Below are 20,823 nucleotides of genomic sequence, written 5' to 3' on the forward strand. Positions count from 1 at the left end.
CTGCCAGTGACTTGTCTGTATGACTAGTCAATAGCGCGGTTGGGCAAGTATCACCTGACAGATTCCCTTTAATCTTACTCCATGAGACGGAGTGTTCACTGTATCCATCCACTATTTAGCCACACTTACATATTTTGAAGACTTTTCGCTAGGTGATTATATTTTATGTACATCTCAAGCATCCACGGTAAAACATTCACAGGCTTACCAGTATATTGTCAGGTTTAATATCAGCATGAAGGATGTTACATCTTTTTAGAAGTTTCAAAGCCAAAAAGAGCTGTTGACTGTAGGACCTGACGGCTTTGATATGTAAGCCAACATCTTTACCATATTTCTTCAAAACTTCTCTCAGATTCATACTGAACATAAAAGGAAAAAAGTCATTATTGAAATGAATCCAAATTGTGCAGACCAAAAGGAGAAATCATATTTCAGAAAATATAGCAATACCTCAGTGGTTCAAACACGAGACACAAGTGCTGTTTATGGTAAAAGTGACGGAATAAGCGCAAACAGTGAAATTTGTCATCTGGGTCGGCATCGTTCAGCTTTTTCAGAAACTCCAATTCTTTTAATCCAGTTTTTTGCCTGAAAGGATAATTTAACATCAATACAACAATATCAGAATAGAATGAGATTTGTACTATAGGTATGTGCATCCTGTAAGGAGTTTCTAAGATCACCATTACATATGTGTCATGTTTCTGGAGATGCAGATATACTACTTTATGTATTCTTAATGAGGAACTCTAAATGCATCCCTTCTCTGCATGAAATACTTGGTTAATGGGAACATGCATATTAGATTGTGTCATCTGATTTCAGAGGGACCGGCTGATCATGTGCACTGGGGAGCTGAAGCTCTATCCTGGTGGCCGTGGTGTGGACAAAGGAATCCTAAATGCCTGATGTTTGGCTCACATGATACATGGCTCTGTCAGAGAAACGTTCTCTCCAAGAAACACCTGAAGGGAGAAGACAATTTCGTCCGCTAGTTATCGAAGGTGTATGGCAATCTTCATGGAAGCAAATACAGAGTATAGTGAATGCAGAGCTAATTGCACGGTGTCCTTGTTTGCCTTCTCTCTTGACTCTAGACATGTGGTGCAAGATGAACAGCTTTGAAAAAGTATACACTTTCCCTAAAGGAGTCCCCAATACAGTTGAAAGTATTTGCTTAGTTCTATTTGGCGCGCCTATAACAATGAATGAAGAAAGCTGGCACATGTGCAGCCACCTCTCCAGTCACTATGTGCGGCTGTGCCTGAAATGCAAAACAAGTGACCCAATGCCAGAGAGGTGAGTATTTAGTCTATCAGACATTTATGGCATTTTCCATGAATATGCCATAAATGTCCCTCATGAGACAACCCCTTTAAAAGGCGTTATCCACTACTCGGACAACCCCTAGGTTCCCCACAGTAAAATAATAACCCTTACACTCACCTCCGATGCTATTCCTGCGGTGACGGCACTAGCTCTCCCAGGGATCGCTTAACCCGGCCTCCTTCGGATGACTAATTTGTCCGAAGGAGGGGGACATTGATGCCAGCACTGATAGGCCGCAGGGATCGAGTTACATAATGTAACATGATCCCTGGTAGATCCAGTGTTATCCCTACTGGAACAGCACAGTAAATATTATTTTACTGTGAGGAAACAGAAATTGAAAAGGGGTTTTAGGAGTAGTGGAAACCCCTTAACCCTCGAACGCATAGCTGGGGCCTCGCAGGCCTGCTAAGTTACTTGTTTTCTATTGTAGATTTCTATGGTTGCACGTTCTAGGGTTAAAGTAAAAATCTGTAGATAGAAGACACCATAATAACCCTGATGGACAAGTAGATGCCGATGTTCAGACACCAGGTCGATTTCCTGATGACTTCTATACAAAAGAGTCGCTGAATCACAACCCTTCTTAATGAAGGCTATTAAATCTTGTAAAGATTAATGAGAATTAAAACAACATAAACAAGAAGTCCAACATAAATATCCTTTAACGCTTAGAGGGAACCTGCACCGGACAACGGAGACGCCCATTAGGCCCTCATCCACCGCAGAGCGACCGTTGGGTAAGTATTATAAAGTGTTTTTTATGTTGTCACAGCGACCTGGACTCTTACATACAGCATGTTAGAATGGTATATATAAGAGCCTGGTGGTGGTGCCCGCAGCTTATAGGCCAAAAGAAGGGAATTTTGTTACTTACCGTAAATTCCTTTTCTTCTAGCTCCTATTGGGAGACCCAGACGATTGGTGTATAGCTACTGCCTCCGGAGGCCACACAAAGCATTACACTAAAAAGTGTAAGGCCCCTCCCCTTCTGGCTATACACCCCCAGTGGGATCACTGGCTCACCAGTTTTAGTGCAAAAGCAAGAAGGAGGAAAGCCAATAACTTGGTTAAACAAATTCACTCCGAGTAACATCGGAGAACTGAAAAACCGTTCAACATGAACAACATGTGTACCCGAAAAAACCCCAAAAATCCCGAAGGACAACAGGGCGGGTGCTGGGTCTCCCAATAGGAGCTAGAAGAAAAGGAATTTACGGTAAGTAACAAAATTCCCTTCTTCTTTGTCGCTCCATTGGGAGACCCAGACGATTGGGACGTCCAAAAGCTGTCCCTGGGTGGGTAAAGAAATACCTTATGTTAGAGCTGCGAAGACAGCCCTCCCCTACGGGGAGGCAACTGCCGCCTGCAGGACTCTTCTACCTAGGCTGGCGTCCGCCGAAGCATAGGTATGCACCTGATAATGTTTGGTGAAAGTGTGCAGACTCGACCAGGTAGCTGCCTGGCACACCTGTTGAGCCGTAGCCTGGTGTCGCAATGCCCAGGACGCACCCACGGCTCTGGTAGAATGGGCCTTCAGCCCTGATGGAACCGGAAGCCCAGCAGAACGGTAGGCTTCAAGAATTGGTTCTTTGATCCATCGAGCCAGGGTGGCTTTGGAAGCCTGCGACCCTTTGCGCTTACCAGCGACAAGGACAAAGAGTGCATCGGAGCGGCGCAGGGGCGCCGTGCGGGAAATGTAGATTCTGAGTGCTCTCACCAGATCTAACAAATGTAAATTCTTCTCATACCGATGAACTGCATGAGGACAAAAAGAAGGCAAAGAGATATCCTGATTAAGATGAAAAGAGGATACCACCTTCGGGAGAAACTCCTGAATGGGGCGCAGCACTACCTTGTCCTGGTGGAAGACCAGGAAAGGAGCCTTGGATGACAGCGCTGCTAGCTCAGACACTCTCCGAGGAGATGTGATCGCTACCAGAAAAGCCACTTTCTGTGATAGTCTAGAAAGTGAAACCTCCCTCAGAGGCTCGAAGGGCGGCTTCTGGAGGGCAACTAGTACCCTGTTCAGATCCCATGGATCTAACGGCCGCTTGTACGGGGGTACAATATGACAAACCCCCTGCAGGAACGTGCGCACCTTAGGAAGTCGTGCTAGACGCTTTTGAAAAAAGACGGATAGCGCCGAGACTTGCCCTTTAAGGGAGCCGAGCGACAAACCTTTTTCTAACCCAGATTGCAGGAAAGAAAGAAAGGTAGGCAATGCAAAAGGCCAGGGAGACACTCCCTGAGCAGAGCACCAGGATAAGAATATCCTCCACGTTCTGTGGTAGATCTTAGCGGACGTGGGCTTCCTAGCCTGTCTCATGGTGGCAACGACCCCTTGGGATAATCCTGAAGACCCTAGGATCCAGGACTCAATGGCCACACAGTCAGGTTCAGGGCCGCAGAATTCCGATGGAAAAAATGCCCTTGGGACAGTAAGTCTGGTCGGTCTGGTAGTGCCGACGGTTGGCCGACCGTGAGATGCCACAGATCCGGATACCACGCCCTCCTTGGCCAGTCTGGGGCGACGAGTATGATGCGGCTGCAGTCGGATCTGATCTTGCGTAGCACTCTGGGCAAGAGTGCCAGAGGTGGAAACACATAAGGGAGCCGGAACTGCGACCAATCTTGCACTAAGGCGTCTGCCGCCAGAGTTCTGTGATCGCGAGACCGTGCTATGAAGGTTGGGACCTTGTTGTTGTGCCTGGACGCCATTAGGTCGACGTCCGGCCTTCCCCAGCGGCTACAGATTTCCTGAAACACGTCCGGGTGAAGGGACCATTCCCCTGCGTCCATGCCCTGGCGGCTGAGGAAGTCTGCTTCCCAGTTTTCTACGCCGGGGATGTGAACTGCGGATACGGTGGAGGCCGTGGCTTCCACCCACGTCAGAATCCGCCGGACTTCCTGGAAGGCTTGCCGACTGCGTGTCCCTCCTTGGTGATTGATGTATGCCACCGCTGTGGAGTTGTCCGACTGAATTCGGATCTGCTATCCTTCCAGCCACTGCTGGAAGGCTAGTAGGGCAAGATACACTGCTCTGATTTCCAGAACATGGATCTGAAGGGTGGACTCCTGCTGAGTCCACGTACCCTGAGCCCTGTGGTGGAGAAAAACTGCTCCCCACCCTGACAGACTCGCGTCTGTCGTGACTACCGCCCAAGACGGTGGTAGGAAGGATCTTCCCTGTGATAATGAGGTGGGAAGAAGCCACCATTGCAGAGAGTCCTTCTGTGAAAAGGATACTTTCCTGTTCAGGGATGTTGACTTCCCGTCCCATTGGCGGAGAATGTCCCAATAAGAGGACGCAGATGAAACTGCGCAAACGGAACCGCCTCCATTGCCGCCACCATCTTCCCGAGGAAGTGCATGAGGCGTCTTAAGGAGTGCGACTGACCTTGACGGAGAGTCTGCACCCCAGTCTGTAGTGACCGCTGCTTGTCCAGCGGAAGCTTCACTAGCGCTGAGAGGGTATGAAACTCCATGCCAAGATACGTTAGTGATTGGGTCGGTGACAGGTTTGACTTTGAGAAGTCGATGATCCACCCGAACGTCTGGAGAGTCTCCAGCGCAACATTCAGGCTGAGTTGGCATGCCTCTTGAGAGGGTGCCTTGACAAGTAGATCGTCCAAGTAAGGGATCACAGAGTGTCCGTGAGAGTGCAAGACTGCTACCACTGCCGCCATGACCTTGGTGAACACCCGTGGGGTTGTCGCCAGACCGAATGGCAGAGCTACGAACTGAAGATGGTCGTCTCCCATCACGAAACGTAGAAAACATTGGTGCTCTGTAGCAATCGGCACGTGGAGATAAGCATCTTTGATGTCTATTGATGCTAGGAAATATCCTTGAGACATTGAGGCAATGACGGAGCGGAGGGTTTCATCCGGAACCGCCTGGCCTCCACGTGCTTGTTGAGCAGTTTTAGGTCCAGAACGGAACGGAAAGAGCCATCCTTTTTTGGCACCACAACCAGATTGGAGGAAAACCGTGTCTCGTTCCTGAAGAGGAACAGGGATTACCACTCCTTCTGCCTGCAGAAGAGCATCGGCTCGGTGGGGACGTTCTGAAGAATCGAGTCGGAGGACGAGAACAGAACTCTGTCCTGTGCACGTGGGCACAATGTCCCTCACCCACCGGTCTATGACCTGTGGCAGCTAAATGTCGCCAAAGGCGAGCGAGTCTGCCATCAACCGCGGATGCGGAGAGATGAGAGAGCTGAGAGTCATGAGGAGACCGCCTTGGTAGCGGTTCCTCCGTCTGCCTTCCTTGGGCGTGATTGAGCCCCCGGAAACTGAGCCCCTCTGAGGCTTTTCAGCTCTTTTGGACGAGGACAATTGGGACCTGCCCGAGCTTGGGAAGGACCGAAACCTCGACTGTCCTTCCAGGACAGCATTAATAGGGTAAGTCGCAATGCAGACATTGCGAGGTTACGGACGCCCCTGCGGCACAAATGTACATATGCTCAAGACCAGCTGTGCAAGAACAGCTGAAAAGCTTAGGGTGCCCATACGGCTGTAAATGCCGGAGCAACCGACACGCCGATAGCCTCATAGACAGATTTCAACCAGAGTCCATCTGTCTGGCATCTTTAAGTGAAGTCCCATCTCCACTGCAACTATAGCTCTAGCCGCAAGCCTGGAGATTGGAGAATCCACCTTTGGACCCTGGGTCCCGCGCTTGACCACGTCAGGGGGAAAAGGATAACGTGTATCCTTAATACGTTTGGAGAAAACGCTTATCTGGTAAGCGTGGTGTTCCTGGACTGCTTCTCTGAAGTCAGCGTGGCCAGAAAAATACTCAATATACGTTTGAGCTACTGAAATGGGACTTCTCCTGCTGTGAAGCTGACTCCTCCGCTGGGGGAGCTGAGGGAGAAAGATCCAACATTCCATTGATGGACGCTATAGGATCATTCCTTATGGCGTCACCATCCGGTGTATCCGGATTGAGAGCGTTGTCAGGATCAAAGTCCTGATGAGCTACGTCTGCCTCATCATACAGAGAGCCTCCTGGGACCCCCCCCGGAGCACCGATTTTATTCCCAATGAGGGTGGCCAGGGAGCAATGATCCAGATTGCCCATGGCCTGTCCGGACTGCAAGTCTCTATCCCATTGCAACTCCATCCCTGTCCTTGGACAGGGTTGACAGGTGGTTCCTTTGGCCACGTCTAGTAGAGACCCCGGCTGACCAAGTGCTCCAGGGGAGCATTGCACACAATGGGGTTCAGTGCCGTGGAACAGTATCACATGCAGTAAAAACAGCATCGAAAGCCTGTGTTGCTTATATGCTGTTGCCGACTAGCCATCTAGGACATAGAGCCAAGAATGGCGACCGTACAATGCAATGTATAGCATACAAGCATAAAGTACAATGAACACTGCAGCACATGCAATACAAGCAGCATAGAAAGCCTGTGCCTTGGCACCCCTGCTTTTCTGCTGCTGTAGACTAGCCATCTAGGAGTATATAGCCAAGAATATCGACCATACAGTGCAATGTATAGCATACAAGCATAAGTACAAATGAACACTGCAACCCCTGCAATACAAGCAGCATAGAAAAAACCTGTGCCTCAGCACCCCTGCTTTTCTGCTGCTGTAGTCTAGTCATTCTAGGCGAAAATAGCCCAGACTAGGGACCGTACAGTGCAGTGTATAGCATACAAGCATAAATACACATGAACACTTCAGTACATGCAATACAAGCAGCATAGAAAGCCTGTGCCTTAGCACCCCTGCTTTCCTGCTGCTGATGTGTCGCCATCTAAGAGGGCATATAGCCAAAAATAGCGACCTATGCAGTGTAAGCATAAAAATACAAATGGACAACTGCGGTATTTAGTGGGGTCAGCACTTCAGGTGCCGCTTACCGCCCGCCTATAAGCGGGTGTGTGGTCGCCCTAGTCCTGTGCCTGGTTGCCCAGAGTCCGATCTCTCAGCTCGGACTGCAGGAACGGCTGCCGGCGTCCTTCTCCAGCTCGTGTGAGTAGGGGCGGGCCGTGGGCGTGCCCCCAAGTCAGAGCGGGAAACCGGCGTCCCAGTGTCCAGTGAGAGGGCTGGAGCATGTAAATAAGGCTCCAGCCCTCGGCGCTGCTGATTGTACAGCGTCTCTCCCCTACCCTGATTGACAGGGTGGGGGCGGGAACGAAGCGGAGCTAGGCCGCAAAAGCCGGGGACTGGATTTATAAGCGCCGCCGCCGTAAAAGCGCGGTCGGCGCTAAGTCCCCGGCGCACTACAAGTCCCAGCCGCGCCGCCGCTCCCGAGCGTCCGGCGCGGTAGTTCCCCATACATAAAGTCACTCAGCTAGGCTGCAGTGACTGTAACCCTTTACTGTCCCCGGCGCACTAGCACACCCAGCAAGTCTGGAGTGTGCTGTGCCTGTGTGTACGGGGACACAGAGTACCTGAATGGTGCAGGGCCATGTCCCTGAACGGTACCCAGCTCCGTATCCAGCAGGTTCAATGGGTCTGTGGATGGAGCCCGGCCTCAGGGCTTTGGGGCCGGTAAGATCCCACTTCCTCAGAGCCCCTCAGGGGGATGTGGAAGGAAAACAGCATGTGGGCTCCAGTCGCCGTACCAGCAATAGGTACCTCAACCTTACAAACCACCAGCGGGGTGAGAAGGGAGCATGCTGGGGGCCCTATATGGGCCCTCTTTTCTTCCATCCGATATAGTCAGCAGCTACTGCTGACTAAACAGTGGAGCTATGCGTGGATGTCTGACCTCCTTCGCACAAAGCAGAAAACTGGTGAGCCAGTGATCCCACTGGGGGTGTATAGCCAGAAGGGGAGGGGCCTTACACTTTTTAGTGTAATGCTTTGTGTGGCCTCCGGAGGCAGTAGCTATACACCAATCGTCTGGGTCTCCCAATGGAGCGACGAAGAAAAGAGAATTTTGTTTACTTACCGTAAAGTCTTTTTCTTATATTTCCGTATTGGGAGACCCAGACCTTGGGTGTATAGCTTCTGCCTCCGGAGGACACACAAAGTACTACACTCAAAAGTGTAGCTCCTCCCTCTGAGCTTATACACCCCCTGGAGATCCAGATCTAGCCAGTTTAGTGCAAAAGCTGAAGGAGAATAGCCACCCACAAGTAAAAACAGAGCAAGAACCGGAACAACCGGAGACTCTGTCAACAACAACAGCCGGTGATAACACACGGAACAAGAAATTGCCAACAGGCAACAGGGAGGGAGCTGGGTCTCCCAATACGGAACTATAAGAAAAAGAATTTACGGTAAGTAAACAAAATTCTCTTTTTCTTTATCGTTCCTATGGGAGACCCAGACATTGGGACGTCTCAAAGCAGTCCATGGGTGGGAAATAAACAGAAAAACTAAGAAGTAGGCAGAACCTAACTTCACAAGTGGGCGACAGCCGCCTGAAGGATGCGTCTGCCCAAGCTCGCATCTGCCGAAGCATGAGCATGCACTTAGTAGTGCTTTGAAAAGGTATGCAGGCTAGTCCAAGTGGCAGCCTGACAGACTTGTTGAGCTGTCTGGTGCCTGAAAGCCCAAGAGGCACCGACAGCTCTGGTCGAGTGTGCCTTGATCCCCGGCGGGGGAGGCACCTGAGAACACTGATAGGCGTCCAAAATGTTCGACCTAATTCAACGGGCTAAGGTCGGCTTAGAAGCAGAGAGGCCCTTGCGCCGACCTGTGGTTAGCACAAAAAGAGAGGTGCACCGCCTAAGAACAGCGGTGTGAGACACATAGATCCGGAGAGCACGCACCAGATCTAGAGTATGCAACGCTTTTTCAAAGCGATGAACAGGAGCCGGACAAAAGGAAGGAAGGGTAATGTCCTGGCTAAGGTGGAAAAGAGAGACCACCTTGCACTGACAGAGCTGAGACTTGTCCCTTAAGAGAGTTGAGGGACAGTCCCAGCTGCAGACCGGACTGTAGAAAGGACAGAAGGGTCGGCCAGGAAAATGGCCAAGGAGGATGGCCGGAAGAGCGACACCAGGACAGGAAAATTTTCCAAGTCCTGTGATAGATCTTGGCGGAGGAAGACTTACGGGCCCGAGTCATAGTGGAGATGACTTCAGGAGGGATACCAGAAGCCGTCAAGATCAAGGACTCAAGAGCCACGCCGTCAATCTGAGAGCCGCAGAATTCTGGCGGAAAAATGGACCTTGTGAGAGAAGGTCTGGACGGTCCGGAAGATGCCACGGCACCTCTACGGACAGAAGGAGCAGGTCTGGGTACCAAGCTCGCCTGGGCCAGTCCGGAGCAATGAGAATGACTCGATGGCCCTCCAGTCTGATCTTGCGCAGAACTCTGGGCAAGAGCGCTAGAGGTGGAAACACGTAGGACAGACGAAACTGGGACCAGTCTTGAATCAGAGCGTCCGCGGCGAATGCCTGAGGATCGTGGGAGCGAGCCACGTAAACCGGAACCTTGTTGTTGTGACGGGATGCCATTAGGTCCACGTCCGGAGTGCCCCACTTGCAGCAGATTGACTGAAACACTGCCGGATGCAGGGACCACTCGCCGCCGTCCACGGTTTGACGGCTGAGATAATCTGCCTCCCAGTTTTCCACGCCTGGGATGTGGACTGCGGATATGGTGGACTTGGAGTCCTCCGCCCATTGAAGGATGCATTGTACCTCCAACATTGCCAGGCGGCTGCGTGTCCCGCCTTGGTGATTGATGTAGGCAACTGCTGTCGCGTTGTCTGACTGGACTCGGATGTGCTTGCCCGCCAACAGGTGGTGAAAGGCTAGGAGAGCTAGAAGCACAGCTCTGGTTTCCAGCACATTGATCGAGAGGACTGACTCGGACGGAGTCCAAGTGCCCTGCGCTCGGTGGTGGAGATATACCGCTCCCCAGCCGGACAGACTGGCATCCGTGGTGAGAATCACCCAGGACGGGGTCAGGAAGGAGCGCCCCTGAGACAGAGAGAGGGGTCGAAGCCACCACTGAAGAGAGCTCCTGGTCTGTGGCGACAGAGCCACTAACCTGTGCAAGGAGGAAGGCCGCTTGTCCCAATAGCGGAGAATGTCCAGCTGCAGTGAACGCAGATGGAACTGGGCAAAGGGAACAGCCTCCATTGACGCCACCATCTGACCCAGCACCTGCATCAGGTGCCTGATGGAATAACGGCGGGGCCTCAGCAGAGCGCGGACCGCCAGTTGGAGGGACTGCTGTTTGACTGAGGGCAACTTCACAAGTGCCGGCAGAGTCTCGAACTGCATCCCTAGGTACGTGAGACTCTGGGTCGGAGTCAAAGTGGATTTGGGAAGATTGACAATCCACCCGAATTGGGCTAGAGTGGCAAGAGTGAGCAAGACACTCCGCTGACAGTCTGCGCTGGATGAAGCCTTGACTAGAAGGTAGTCCAGGTAAGGAATCACTGCCAACCCCTGTAGGTGCAGAACCGCAACCACTGCTGCCATGACCTTGGTGAATACTCGAGGGGCCGTGGCTAACCCGAAGGGGAGAGCCACGAATTGGAAATGTTCCTCTCCGATTGCAAAACGTAGCCAACGCTGGTGAGAAACTGCAATTGGCACATGCAGATAGGCATCTCTGATGTCGATGGATGCCAGGAAATCCCCTTGGGTCATTGATGCAATGACTGACCGCAGAGACTCCATGCGAAAATGCCGCACCTGAACATGCTTGTTGAGAAGCTTGAGATCCAGGATGGGCCGGAAGGAACCGTCCTTTTTGGGGACTAGGAAGAGATTTGAGTAGAAACCTCTGAACCGTTCCCGGGCGGGAACCGGTACAATTACTCCGTTGGCCTGCAGGGATGCCACGGCCTGAGAGAAGGCGGCGGCCTTGGAGCAGGGGGGAGTTGACAGAAAAAATCTGTTTGGCGGGCTGGAAGAAAATTCTATCCTGTAGCCGTGGGAGATGATATCCCGCACCCACTGATCGGAGACGTGTTGAAACCACACGTCGCCAAAGTGGGAGAGCCTGCCACCGACTAAGGACGTTGCTGGCGCGGACAGACAGTCAAGAGGAGGCTGCCTTAGTGGCAGCAGCACCTGCGGTCTTCTGTGGACGCGCTTTTGTGCGCCAGCTGGATTTTTGGTCCTTGGCAGTGTTAGTGGACGAGGCCGAGGGCTTAGAGGACGACCAGTTGGAGGAACGAAAGGAACGAAACCTCGACTGATTCCTACCCTGGACAGGTTTCCTGGTTTTGGTTTGTGGCATGGAAGTACTCTTCCCGCCAGTAGCTTCCTTAATAATTTCATCCAGCTGTTCACCGAACAGCCGGGACCCAGCAAAAGGGAGCCCTGCAAGGTACTTCTTAGAAGAAGAATCTGCCTTCCACTCTCGAAGCCACAAGGTCCTGTGGATAGCGAGGGAATTAGCCGAAGCCACCGCAGTGCAGTGAGAAGCCTCCAGCATGGCAGACATGGCATAGGATGAAAAAGCTGAAGCTTGGGAAGTTAAAGGGAACCTGTCAGCAGAAATGTCCCCTAAAACCTAACAGATTCCCCCTCTGCAGCTCCTGGGCTGCATTCTATAAAGGTCCCTGTTATGATTGTGCCCACTTTCTGACTGAAAAAAAGTGTTTATAAAGTTGTACCTTTTTGGCTTCTGATTCTGTAAATCCGTCACGGGGGCGGGCTGCCTGATGGCCGTTATTCTGCCCCCTGGTCCTGTATGCCGCCCCCATCGCTGATTTCAATACTTCTGGACGCCGCCCACTGCTCCAGCCATCCCCGCGCATGCCCAGTGCCCATCTCTCGGGGATGAGCACTGTGCCCAGCGTCACGTGCACGCAGGGTTAAGATTATGGGCGGTGCTGTGATGTTTATTCCTAAGCAACCGCCCATAATCGCGGGACCGCGCTTTCGGTGTAGTCACTGCTCCGCGCTCTTCCCATCTATTTCCTGCCTCGGGGCAAGATGGGAAGGAGGCGAAGTGAGGTCAGCAGCAGCGCGCTTGCGCAGAAAGAAGCAGGCCGAGGGGGAAAGCGCGGTCCCGCGATTATGGGCGGTTGCTTAGGAATAAACATCACAGCACCGCCCATAATCTTAACCCTGCGTGCACGTCACCAGCGGTGACGCTGGGCACAGTGCTCATCCCCGAGAGATGGGCACTGGGCATGCGCGGGGATGGCTGGAGCAGTGGGCGGCGTCCAGAAGTATTGAAATCAGCGATGGGGGCGGTATACAGGACCAGGGGGCAGAATAACGGCCATCAGGCAACCCGCCCCCGTGACGGATTTACAGAATCAGAAGCCAAAAAGGTACAACTTTATAAACACTTTTTTTCGGTCAGAAAGTGGGCACAATCATAACAGGGACCTTTCTAGAATGCAGCCCAGGAGCTGCAGAGGGGGAATCTGTTAGGTTTTAGGGGACATTTCTGCTGACAGGTTCCCTTTAAGGCAACCATCTCAGGCATAGATTCCTTAGTAAGGGAATGCATCTCCTCCAGAGAAGCAGAGATGGCTTTGAGAGCCCACACTGCTGCAAAAGTCGGGGAGAACGAGGCCCCTGCCGCCTCAAATACAGATTTGGCCAGAAGGTCAACCTGGCGGTCTGTGGAATCATTAAGCGAGGTGCCATCATCCACTGATACAACGGTCCGGGCTGAGAGTCTAGACACCAGGGGGTCTACCTTTGGTGAATGAGCCCACTCCTTGACCACCTCAGGTGGAAAGGGAAAACGGTCATCAGAACCACGCTTTGGGAAGCGTTTGTCAGGGCAGGCCCTGGGCTTGGTCACAGCGGCCTGAAAACTGGAGTGGTTAAAGAACACACTCTTCGTCCTCTTAGGCGAGGTAAACTGGTGCTTTTCTGCCAGAGAGGGTTGTTCCTCTGATACTGGCGGATTGAGATCCAGTACAGAATTAATGGACGCAATCAAATCACTAACATCCGAGTTACTGTCGGACAGACCAATGGGGCACATGGAGGTAGTCTCCGAGCCCCCAGTAAAGGCATCCTCCTCATCTCATCTCATCAGCTTCTGAAACCGAGCCGCGGGACGAAGGAGAGGGGGCCCTGTGTCTGAAGGACGGGGCCTGGGACCAGATGATGAATCCTCTGGGATCTCCGGTCCTGAGAGAGACCTAGCAGCAGAGGCACCCTGCGACGGGGGCTGATGCATGCTCAGCAGAGTCCTGGACAGATGTCCCATGGAGTCAGCAAAAGACTGGGAGATAGACCTGGTTAAGGATTCTACCCAAGCCGGGGGTTCAGCCACAGGAGCCGGAGCAGCCTGAGAGACCCCTGGGGGTGCGATTTCAGGCTGAGGCATCGTCAGGTTAGAGCAGGCATCACAATGTGGATAGGTGCTCGGTTCCGGCAGCAGGAGCTTACATGCAGTGCATACTGAAAACAGCTTTGGAGCCTTGCTCCTCGTGTGAGACATGCTGCTGGAGTGAGGGCTCTGCCAGAATGATCCTCAGAGAGTATATACAGAAGGTCCACAACCAGAGGTTGCGGCTTACCAGACCGCTGGAGCGGTTTGTGTGCCCTCCAGATCCAGAAGCCCGGACTCCCAAGCACCTCAGCAGGGATGCTGCAGACCAGTGGTGATCACAGGGAAAAACGCTGAGAAAATGGCCACCGGAGTGAAGAGAGGGGGCGGGACTCACTCTGAGAGCGGGATCTGGAGGGCCAAAGAGATTCACAGGGGAGGAGACATGTACTCAGTGAGGAGTGTCTCTCCCCTTTGTAGAACGGCCGCTGGGCGGAGCCGCGCTGTCCCTCTGCATGAATGACATGCAAGGGCAGTGAAACCGAAAGTAGGCCTCCGGCGAAGCCGGGGCCTAAATTTGAGCGGTGCGGCCGGCGCGCATGCACCATCGGCGCGGTTCTCAGGCGACAGCCAGAGAACCCGCCGGAAATGTCATAAAAAAATCACTCAGCACACTCTCCCACAACAATAAAGTACAAGGGACCCCCATATATAAACGTCTCAGGTACTTAGCTTGCTGAAACGCAGGGTAGCCAGTCCCTGGGGATGAGTGCTCCGGTCCAGCAGGATCCTGAAGGGCTGCGGATGGAGACCGGTCTCATGCCAAGCATGGAGAACCGTGCTGGCTCCCACTTCAAGCCAGAGCCCCGGAGGGATGGTGAAGGAGCACGGCATGTAAGGCTCCAGCCTGGGAATCAACCTTAACAGCACCGCCGACACAGTGGGGTGAGAAGGGACATGCCGGGGGTCCAGGCTTGGACCCGCTTTTCTTCAAACTCTTTCCAAAAAATGAAAAATCAGATGAGAATGCATGTGTGGATGTGACCTCCTGAACACAAAGCGATAAACTGGCTAGATCTGGATCTCCAGGGGGTGTATAAGCTCAGAGGGAGGAGCTACACTTTTGAGTGTAGTACTTTGTGTGTCCTCCGGAGGCAGAAGCTATACACCCATGGTCTGGGTCTCCCATAGGAACGATAAAGAAAAAGTAGTGACAGGTTCCCTTTAAATACATCTGTTGGCATTTGTGTAAAAGCATGCATCACTGGGGCGTGGCCAGCAGGCAGCATGAGCGGTCGCATCTGAGAGCAGCTCCGCAGTCCAACGCTGATAAATACTATTAATCCTGCCGAAATTGGTGCCTAAATACACCTCCGGATTACCTGTGGTGCGGTGAGCATTCTGATCGGTACCATGAGCAGAGGTCGCAGCGCAGCGGCGGCTGAAAAGCTGAAGAAGTTTGCTCGGGACTCCCAGCAAGATGGCGTCGGCAAGCAGTCGGAGCGGGAATCCAGTGAGGCGGAGGAGGAGGAGAGCATGGAGGCCGGATCCAAGGAGCCGCGGGAGCTAACCCTGCAGCAGGTTACGTCGCAGTTACTTGCGGCGATCCAGGATTCAAAAGTGTCGCTGACGGGCAAAATCGAGGAGGTTAAGATTGATGTGGGACTCCTCCGGCTGGACCTGCAAAATCTGAGAGAGCGGGTAAAGGAGACGGAGCAGTGGATCTCCACGCTGGAAGACGACGCAAGAGCGACGCCGGGCAGATTGTCCTCTTTGGAGAGCGCGGCAAATAACTGGGCGCAAAGGGCTGACGATCTGGAAAACCGCCTGCGTCGCAATAATTTAAGAATTCTGGGGATGCCGGAGAGGGCAGAAGGGAGCGACCCATGTAAGTTCATGGAAACATGGCTTTCTGAAACTTTCCCTGATGCGACGCTGTCAGCGGCGTTCGCTATAGAACGAGCCCACCGGGTACCGGCCAGACCTCCTCCCCCGGGAGCGCAGCCTAGACCTCTCCTGGCCCGACTGTTGAGCAGCAGGGATAGAGATGCGATCCTTGGTGCGGCGCGACGCAAAGGCCCGATCCTACATAATAATGCTCCCATACTGATTTTTCCTGACTTCTCTGCGTCTCTTCAGAAAACGAGGGCATCCTTCATTCAGGTGAAAAAACGTCTTAGAGATCACCATATTGCTTATTCCATGATCTTCCCGGCTCGTCTCAGAGTGGTTCATCAAGAGCGATCCTTGTTCTTTACATCTCCTGCGGAGGCGGATGACTGGATCAATACACTAAAGAGGAAGCGCTGATACGTTACAGCCATGAGCGACGCCGAGAGGATCGCTGTTGTGATGGCATCGTGGTTCTGATTGTTTATTTCATCTCCTTTGGATTGAGGTCGGTGATACGATTCCTTTTCCTGGGACGCCTGGAATCGCTGTTGCGATAGTTTTAGGATCATCCTATGCAGATATTCGGCGTCCCTCGACATTGAAGGCGCGATATATCTTTGGTTTCTCCATCTCTCCTACCGTGCGAGTGGAGCGATGTTCGTGTTCGCATTTGCGTCCGCGTCCAACTCCTTTGGTTCCAGTTTGTGGAGAAATTGACGATTCCATCAGGATGCGATGGCGCGCTTGCGACCCTCGGAAGCATGTGAGTTACTGGATGTGTTTATTATTGGCCTTCCATTGTGCCGGTCTCCAGGTTGGCCCCCCCCCTCAAGGCTGGGCAGCTGGAGATGGTGCCTCTGAGTGTGTCGGGACATGAGCTCACTGCGATTATGACTAAGCCCTGTTTGAGTTCTGGAATACTCGTCGCTGGTGGGACCGGATTGAACTGTCTTCAAGCGGGACATGTGCCAGAACGCTGCTGCGGTGCCATGATCAATTTCATGCGATCTTGAATTATCCTGCATCTTGCGATCCAAAAGGGGACTTTACTCCGGGTTTGCAGTATTTGTCAACGCACTTAAGTTCAGGATGCTGAATTCTGTCTTTAAAGCTATATTAAGGTTTTTTGGAGTCACCATACATGATAGTCACTTATAATTTGGGATTGCCTGCAAATTCTCCTTCCATTTCCTTTACATTCCTATCTCTTCTTCCCCCCTCTCAGTCTCACTTGTCTAATCCCTCGGCCCCTTTATCTCAGCCTCATACCCATCCTTGCTATTCTATTCCTATCTACCTCTAAGTCTTCTTTGCTATTTTCTCCAACTTCCCTCTTCAACCTTCATCTCTCTTCTTCAGTTTCCACCCAGTATGCCCTCTGTTACCTCTCTTCTTCTTATATTTCTATATTCCCTCCTCCTCACACTCTCTCTTCTTCCGCCCATCTTAATTTCTTTCCTCTTTCGTCTCTTCCCTTGCCCCTTTCTCTCTTCCTTACCCCCCCCCCCCTTTTTTTTTTTTTTTTTTTTTTCCTTTCTTTTTTTTTTTTTTCCCTTCCCTCCTTTCTCTTATCTCTTCTCTTTCTCTTTTTCCATATTTTTATGCCTACTTACTCTGGGTTCTCTTACCTACGTATGATTAAAGGTTATGTTGCAGGATAATTTAATACGTTGGACTGCAGGAGAAGCTTAAGTCCTTGTTTCGAGGACACCCCCGTACCAAGTACACCATCTAGCCACGTTGGTTCACCCTGGTCGTTACTAGGGACACCCTCTCCTGGTCACACTACTGGATCAGTTCTTTCGGCTGTGTGTTTGCAACCGATAGTTTGTATTTAAGGGTACGTTTGCCCAAGTTCTACTGTGGGTTAAGTTTTTGACATTTCCCTATTAATTCAGTACGAGATACATTTCAATGGCTTTAAGTTTGATGACATGGAATGTTAGGGGGCTGGGCACATCCAGGAAACGGGCGGCAGTATTTGCACATATCAAAAAATCTAAAGCTCAGATTGTATGTTTGCAAGAGACCCATTTGTTGTTGGAAACCACGAGAGTGCTTCAGAAGCCTTGGGTTCAATGGTCAGCTCACTCTGTTCATTCCTCATATTCGAGGGGAGTATCGGTACTAGTCCATAAAGCATTGCGGTGGGACCCGGGTAAGATTATAAAGGATAATGATGGGAGGTATGTGTTTATCCAGGCTCACATCGATGGTGTCATGATAGTGATCTTAGCCATATACATCCCCCCTGCGATGGGAATCTCAATTTTGTATGAAGCGGCTAAGTTTGCCTCACAATTCCCACAAGCCTTGGTGCTCTGCATGGGGGACTTCAATTTGATTAGTAACACAGGACTGGATAGATTCAACACCCGACAGGTCCCGATCTCCCCTACGATGCAAACTAGATTGAGTGCATTCCTCCAGGAGGTGGGATGGTGCGACATGTGGCGGTTTTTTAACCCAGTACTGAGAGAATATACATGTTATACCCCAGGGAAAGAAGGGAATTTTGTTACTTACCGTAAATTCCTTTTCTTCTAGCTCTTATTGGGAGACCCAGACGATTGGGTGTATAGCACTGCCTCCGGAGGCCACACAAAGCAATTACACTAAAAAGTGTAAGGCCCCTCCCCTTCTGGCTATACACCCCCAGTGGGATCACTGGCTCACCAGTTTTAGTGCAAAAGCAAGAAGGAGGAAAGCCAATAACTGGTTTAAACAAATTCTCTCCGAGTAACATCGGAGAACTGAAAACCGTTCAACATGAACAACATGTGTACCCGCAAACAAACCAAAAATCCCGAAGGACAACAGGGCGGGTGCTGGGTCTCCCAATAAGAGCTAGAAGAAAAGGAATTTACGGTAAGTAACAAAATTCCCTTCTTCTTCAGCGCTCTATTGGGAGACCCAGACGATTGGGACGTCCAAAAGCTGTCCCTGGGTGGGTAAAGAAATACCTCATGTTAGAGCTGCAAGACAGCCCTCCCCTACGGGGAGGCAACTGCCGCCTGCAGGACTCTTCTACCTAGGCTGGCGTCCGCCGAAGCATAGGTATGCACCTGATAATGTTTGGTGAAAGTGTGCAGACTCGACCAGGTAGCTGCCTGGCACACCTGTTGAGCCGTAGCCTGGTGTCGTAATGCCCAGGATGCACCCACGGCTCTGGTAGAATGGGCCTTCAGCCCTGATGGAACCGGAAGCCCAGCAGAACGGTAGGCTTCAAGAATTGGTTCTTTGATCCATCGAGCCAGGGTGGCCTTAGAAGCCTGCGACCCTTTGCGCTTACCAGCGACAAGGACAAAGAGTGCATCCGAACGGCGCAAGGGCGCCGTGCGGGAAATGTAGATTCTGAGTGCTCTCACCAGATCTAACAAATGTAAATCCTTCTCATACCGATGAACTGCATGAGGACAAAACGAAGGCAAAGAGATATCCTGATTAAGATGAAAAGAGGATACCACCTTCGGGAGAAACTCCTGAATGGGGCGCAGCACAACCTTGTCCTGGTGGAAGACCAGGAAGGGAGCCTTGGATGATAGTGCTGCCAGCTCGGACACTCTCCGAAGAGATGTGATCGCTACCAGAAAAGCCACTTTCTGTGATAGTCTAGAAAGTGAAACCTCCCTCAGAGGCTCGAAGGGCGGCTTCTGGAGGGCAACTAGTACCCTGTTCAGATCCCATGGATCTAACGGCCGCTTGTACGGGGGTACGATATGGCAAACCCCCTGTAGGAACGTGCGCACCTTAGGAAGGCGTGCCAAACGCCTCTGAAAAAAGACTGATAGCGCCGAGACCTGACCTTTAAGGGAGCCGAGCGACAAACCTTTTTCTAACCCAGATTGCAGGAAAGAAAGAAAGGTAGGCAATGCAAATGGCCAGGGAGACACTCCCTGAGCAGAGGACCAGGATAAGAATATCCTCCACGTTCTGTGGTAGATCTTAGCGGACGTGGGCTTCCTAGCCTGTCTCATGGTGGCAACGACCCCTTGGGACAATCCTGAAGACGCTAGGATCCAGGACTCAATGGCCACACAGTCAGGTTCAGGGCCGCAGAATTCCGATGGAAAAACGGCCCTTGGGACAGTAAGTCTGGTCGGTCTGGGAGTGCCCACGGTTGGCCGACCGTGAGCTGCCACAGATCCGGATACCACGCCCTCCTCGGCCAGTCTGGGGCGACAAGTATGACGCGGCTGCAATCGGATCTGATCTTGCGTAGCACTCTGGGCAAGAGTGCCAGAGGTGGAAACACATAAGGGAGCCGGAACTGCGACCAATCTTGCACTAGGGCGTCTGCCGCCAGCGCTCTTTGATCGCGAGACCGTGCCATGAAGGTTGGGACCTTGTTGTTGTGCCGTGACGCCATTAGGTCGACGTCCGGCACCCCCCAGCGGCGACAGATTTCCTGAAACACGTCTGGGTGAAGGGACCATTCCCCTGCGTCCATGCCCTGGCGACTGAGGAAGTCTGCTTCCCAGTTTTCTACGCCGGGGATGTGAACTGCGGATATGGTGGAGGCTGTGGCTTCCACCCACATCAGAATTCGCCGGACTTCCTGGAAGGCTTGCCGACTGCGTGTCCCCCCTTGGTGGTTGATGTATGCCACCGCTGTGGAGTTGTCCGACTGAATTCGGATCTGCCTTCCTTCCAGCCACTGCTGGAAGGCTAGTAGGGCAAGATACACTGCTCTGATTTCCAGAACATTGATCTGAAGGGTGGACTCCTGCTGAGTCCACGTACCCTGAGCCCTGTGGTGGAGAAAGACTGCTCCCCACCCTGACAGACTCGCGTCTGTCGTGACCACCGCCCAAGACGGTGGTAGGAAGGATCTTCCCTGTGATAATGAGGTGGGAAGAAGCCACCACTGCAGAGAGTCTTTGGCCGTCTGGGAAAGGGAGACTTTCCTGTCCAGGGATGTTGACTTCCCGTCCCATTGGCGGAGAATGTCCCATTGAAGTGGACGCAGATGAAACTGCGCAAACGGAACCGCTTCTATTGCCGCCACCATCTTCCCGAGGAAGTGCATGAGGCGTCTTAAGGAGTGCGACTGACTTTGAAGGAGAGCCTGCACTCCAGTCTGTAGAGACCGCTGCTTGTCCAGCGGAAGCTTCACTATCGCTGAGAGAGTATGAAACTCCATGCCAAGATACGTTAGTGATTGGGTCGGTGACAGATTTGACTTTGGGAAGTTGATGATCCACCCGAACGCCTGGAGAGTCTCCAGTGCAACATTCAGGCTGAGTTGGCATGCCTCTTGAGAGGGTGCCTTGACCAGTAGATCGTCCAAGTAAGGGATCACAGAGTGTCCGTGAGAGTGCAAGACTGCTACCACTGCCGCCATGATCTTGGTGAACACCCGAGGGGCTGTCGCCAGACCAAATGGCAGAGCTACGAACTGAAGATGGTCGTCTCCTATCACGA

At 52.0% G+C, this 20,823-nt stretch overlaps 1 protein-coding gene across 1 annotated transcript in view; it reads right to left on the reverse strand.

Annotated features, from left to right (window-relative positions):
* The window catches only part of PRP4K (pre-mRNA processing factor kinase PRP4K), a 153,371-nt gene that overhangs the window by 44,300 nt on the left and 88,248 nt on the right, over positions 1-20,823 (reverse strand). The window contains 2 exon segments of the mRNA XM_075314795.1: positions 209-362; positions 454-591. Of these exon segments, the coding sequence (XP_075170910.1) occupies positions 209-362; positions 454-591 (292 nt within the window).

Source organism: Anomaloglossus baeobatrachus, chromosome 6, assembly GCF_048569485.1.
Source record: "Anomaloglossus baeobatrachus isolate aAnoBae1 chromosome 6, aAnoBae1.hap1, whole genome shotgun sequence".
Classification (NCBI taxonomy): domain Eukaryota; kingdom Metazoa; phylum Chordata; class Amphibia; order Anura; family Aromobatidae; genus Anomaloglossus; species Anomaloglossus baeobatrachus.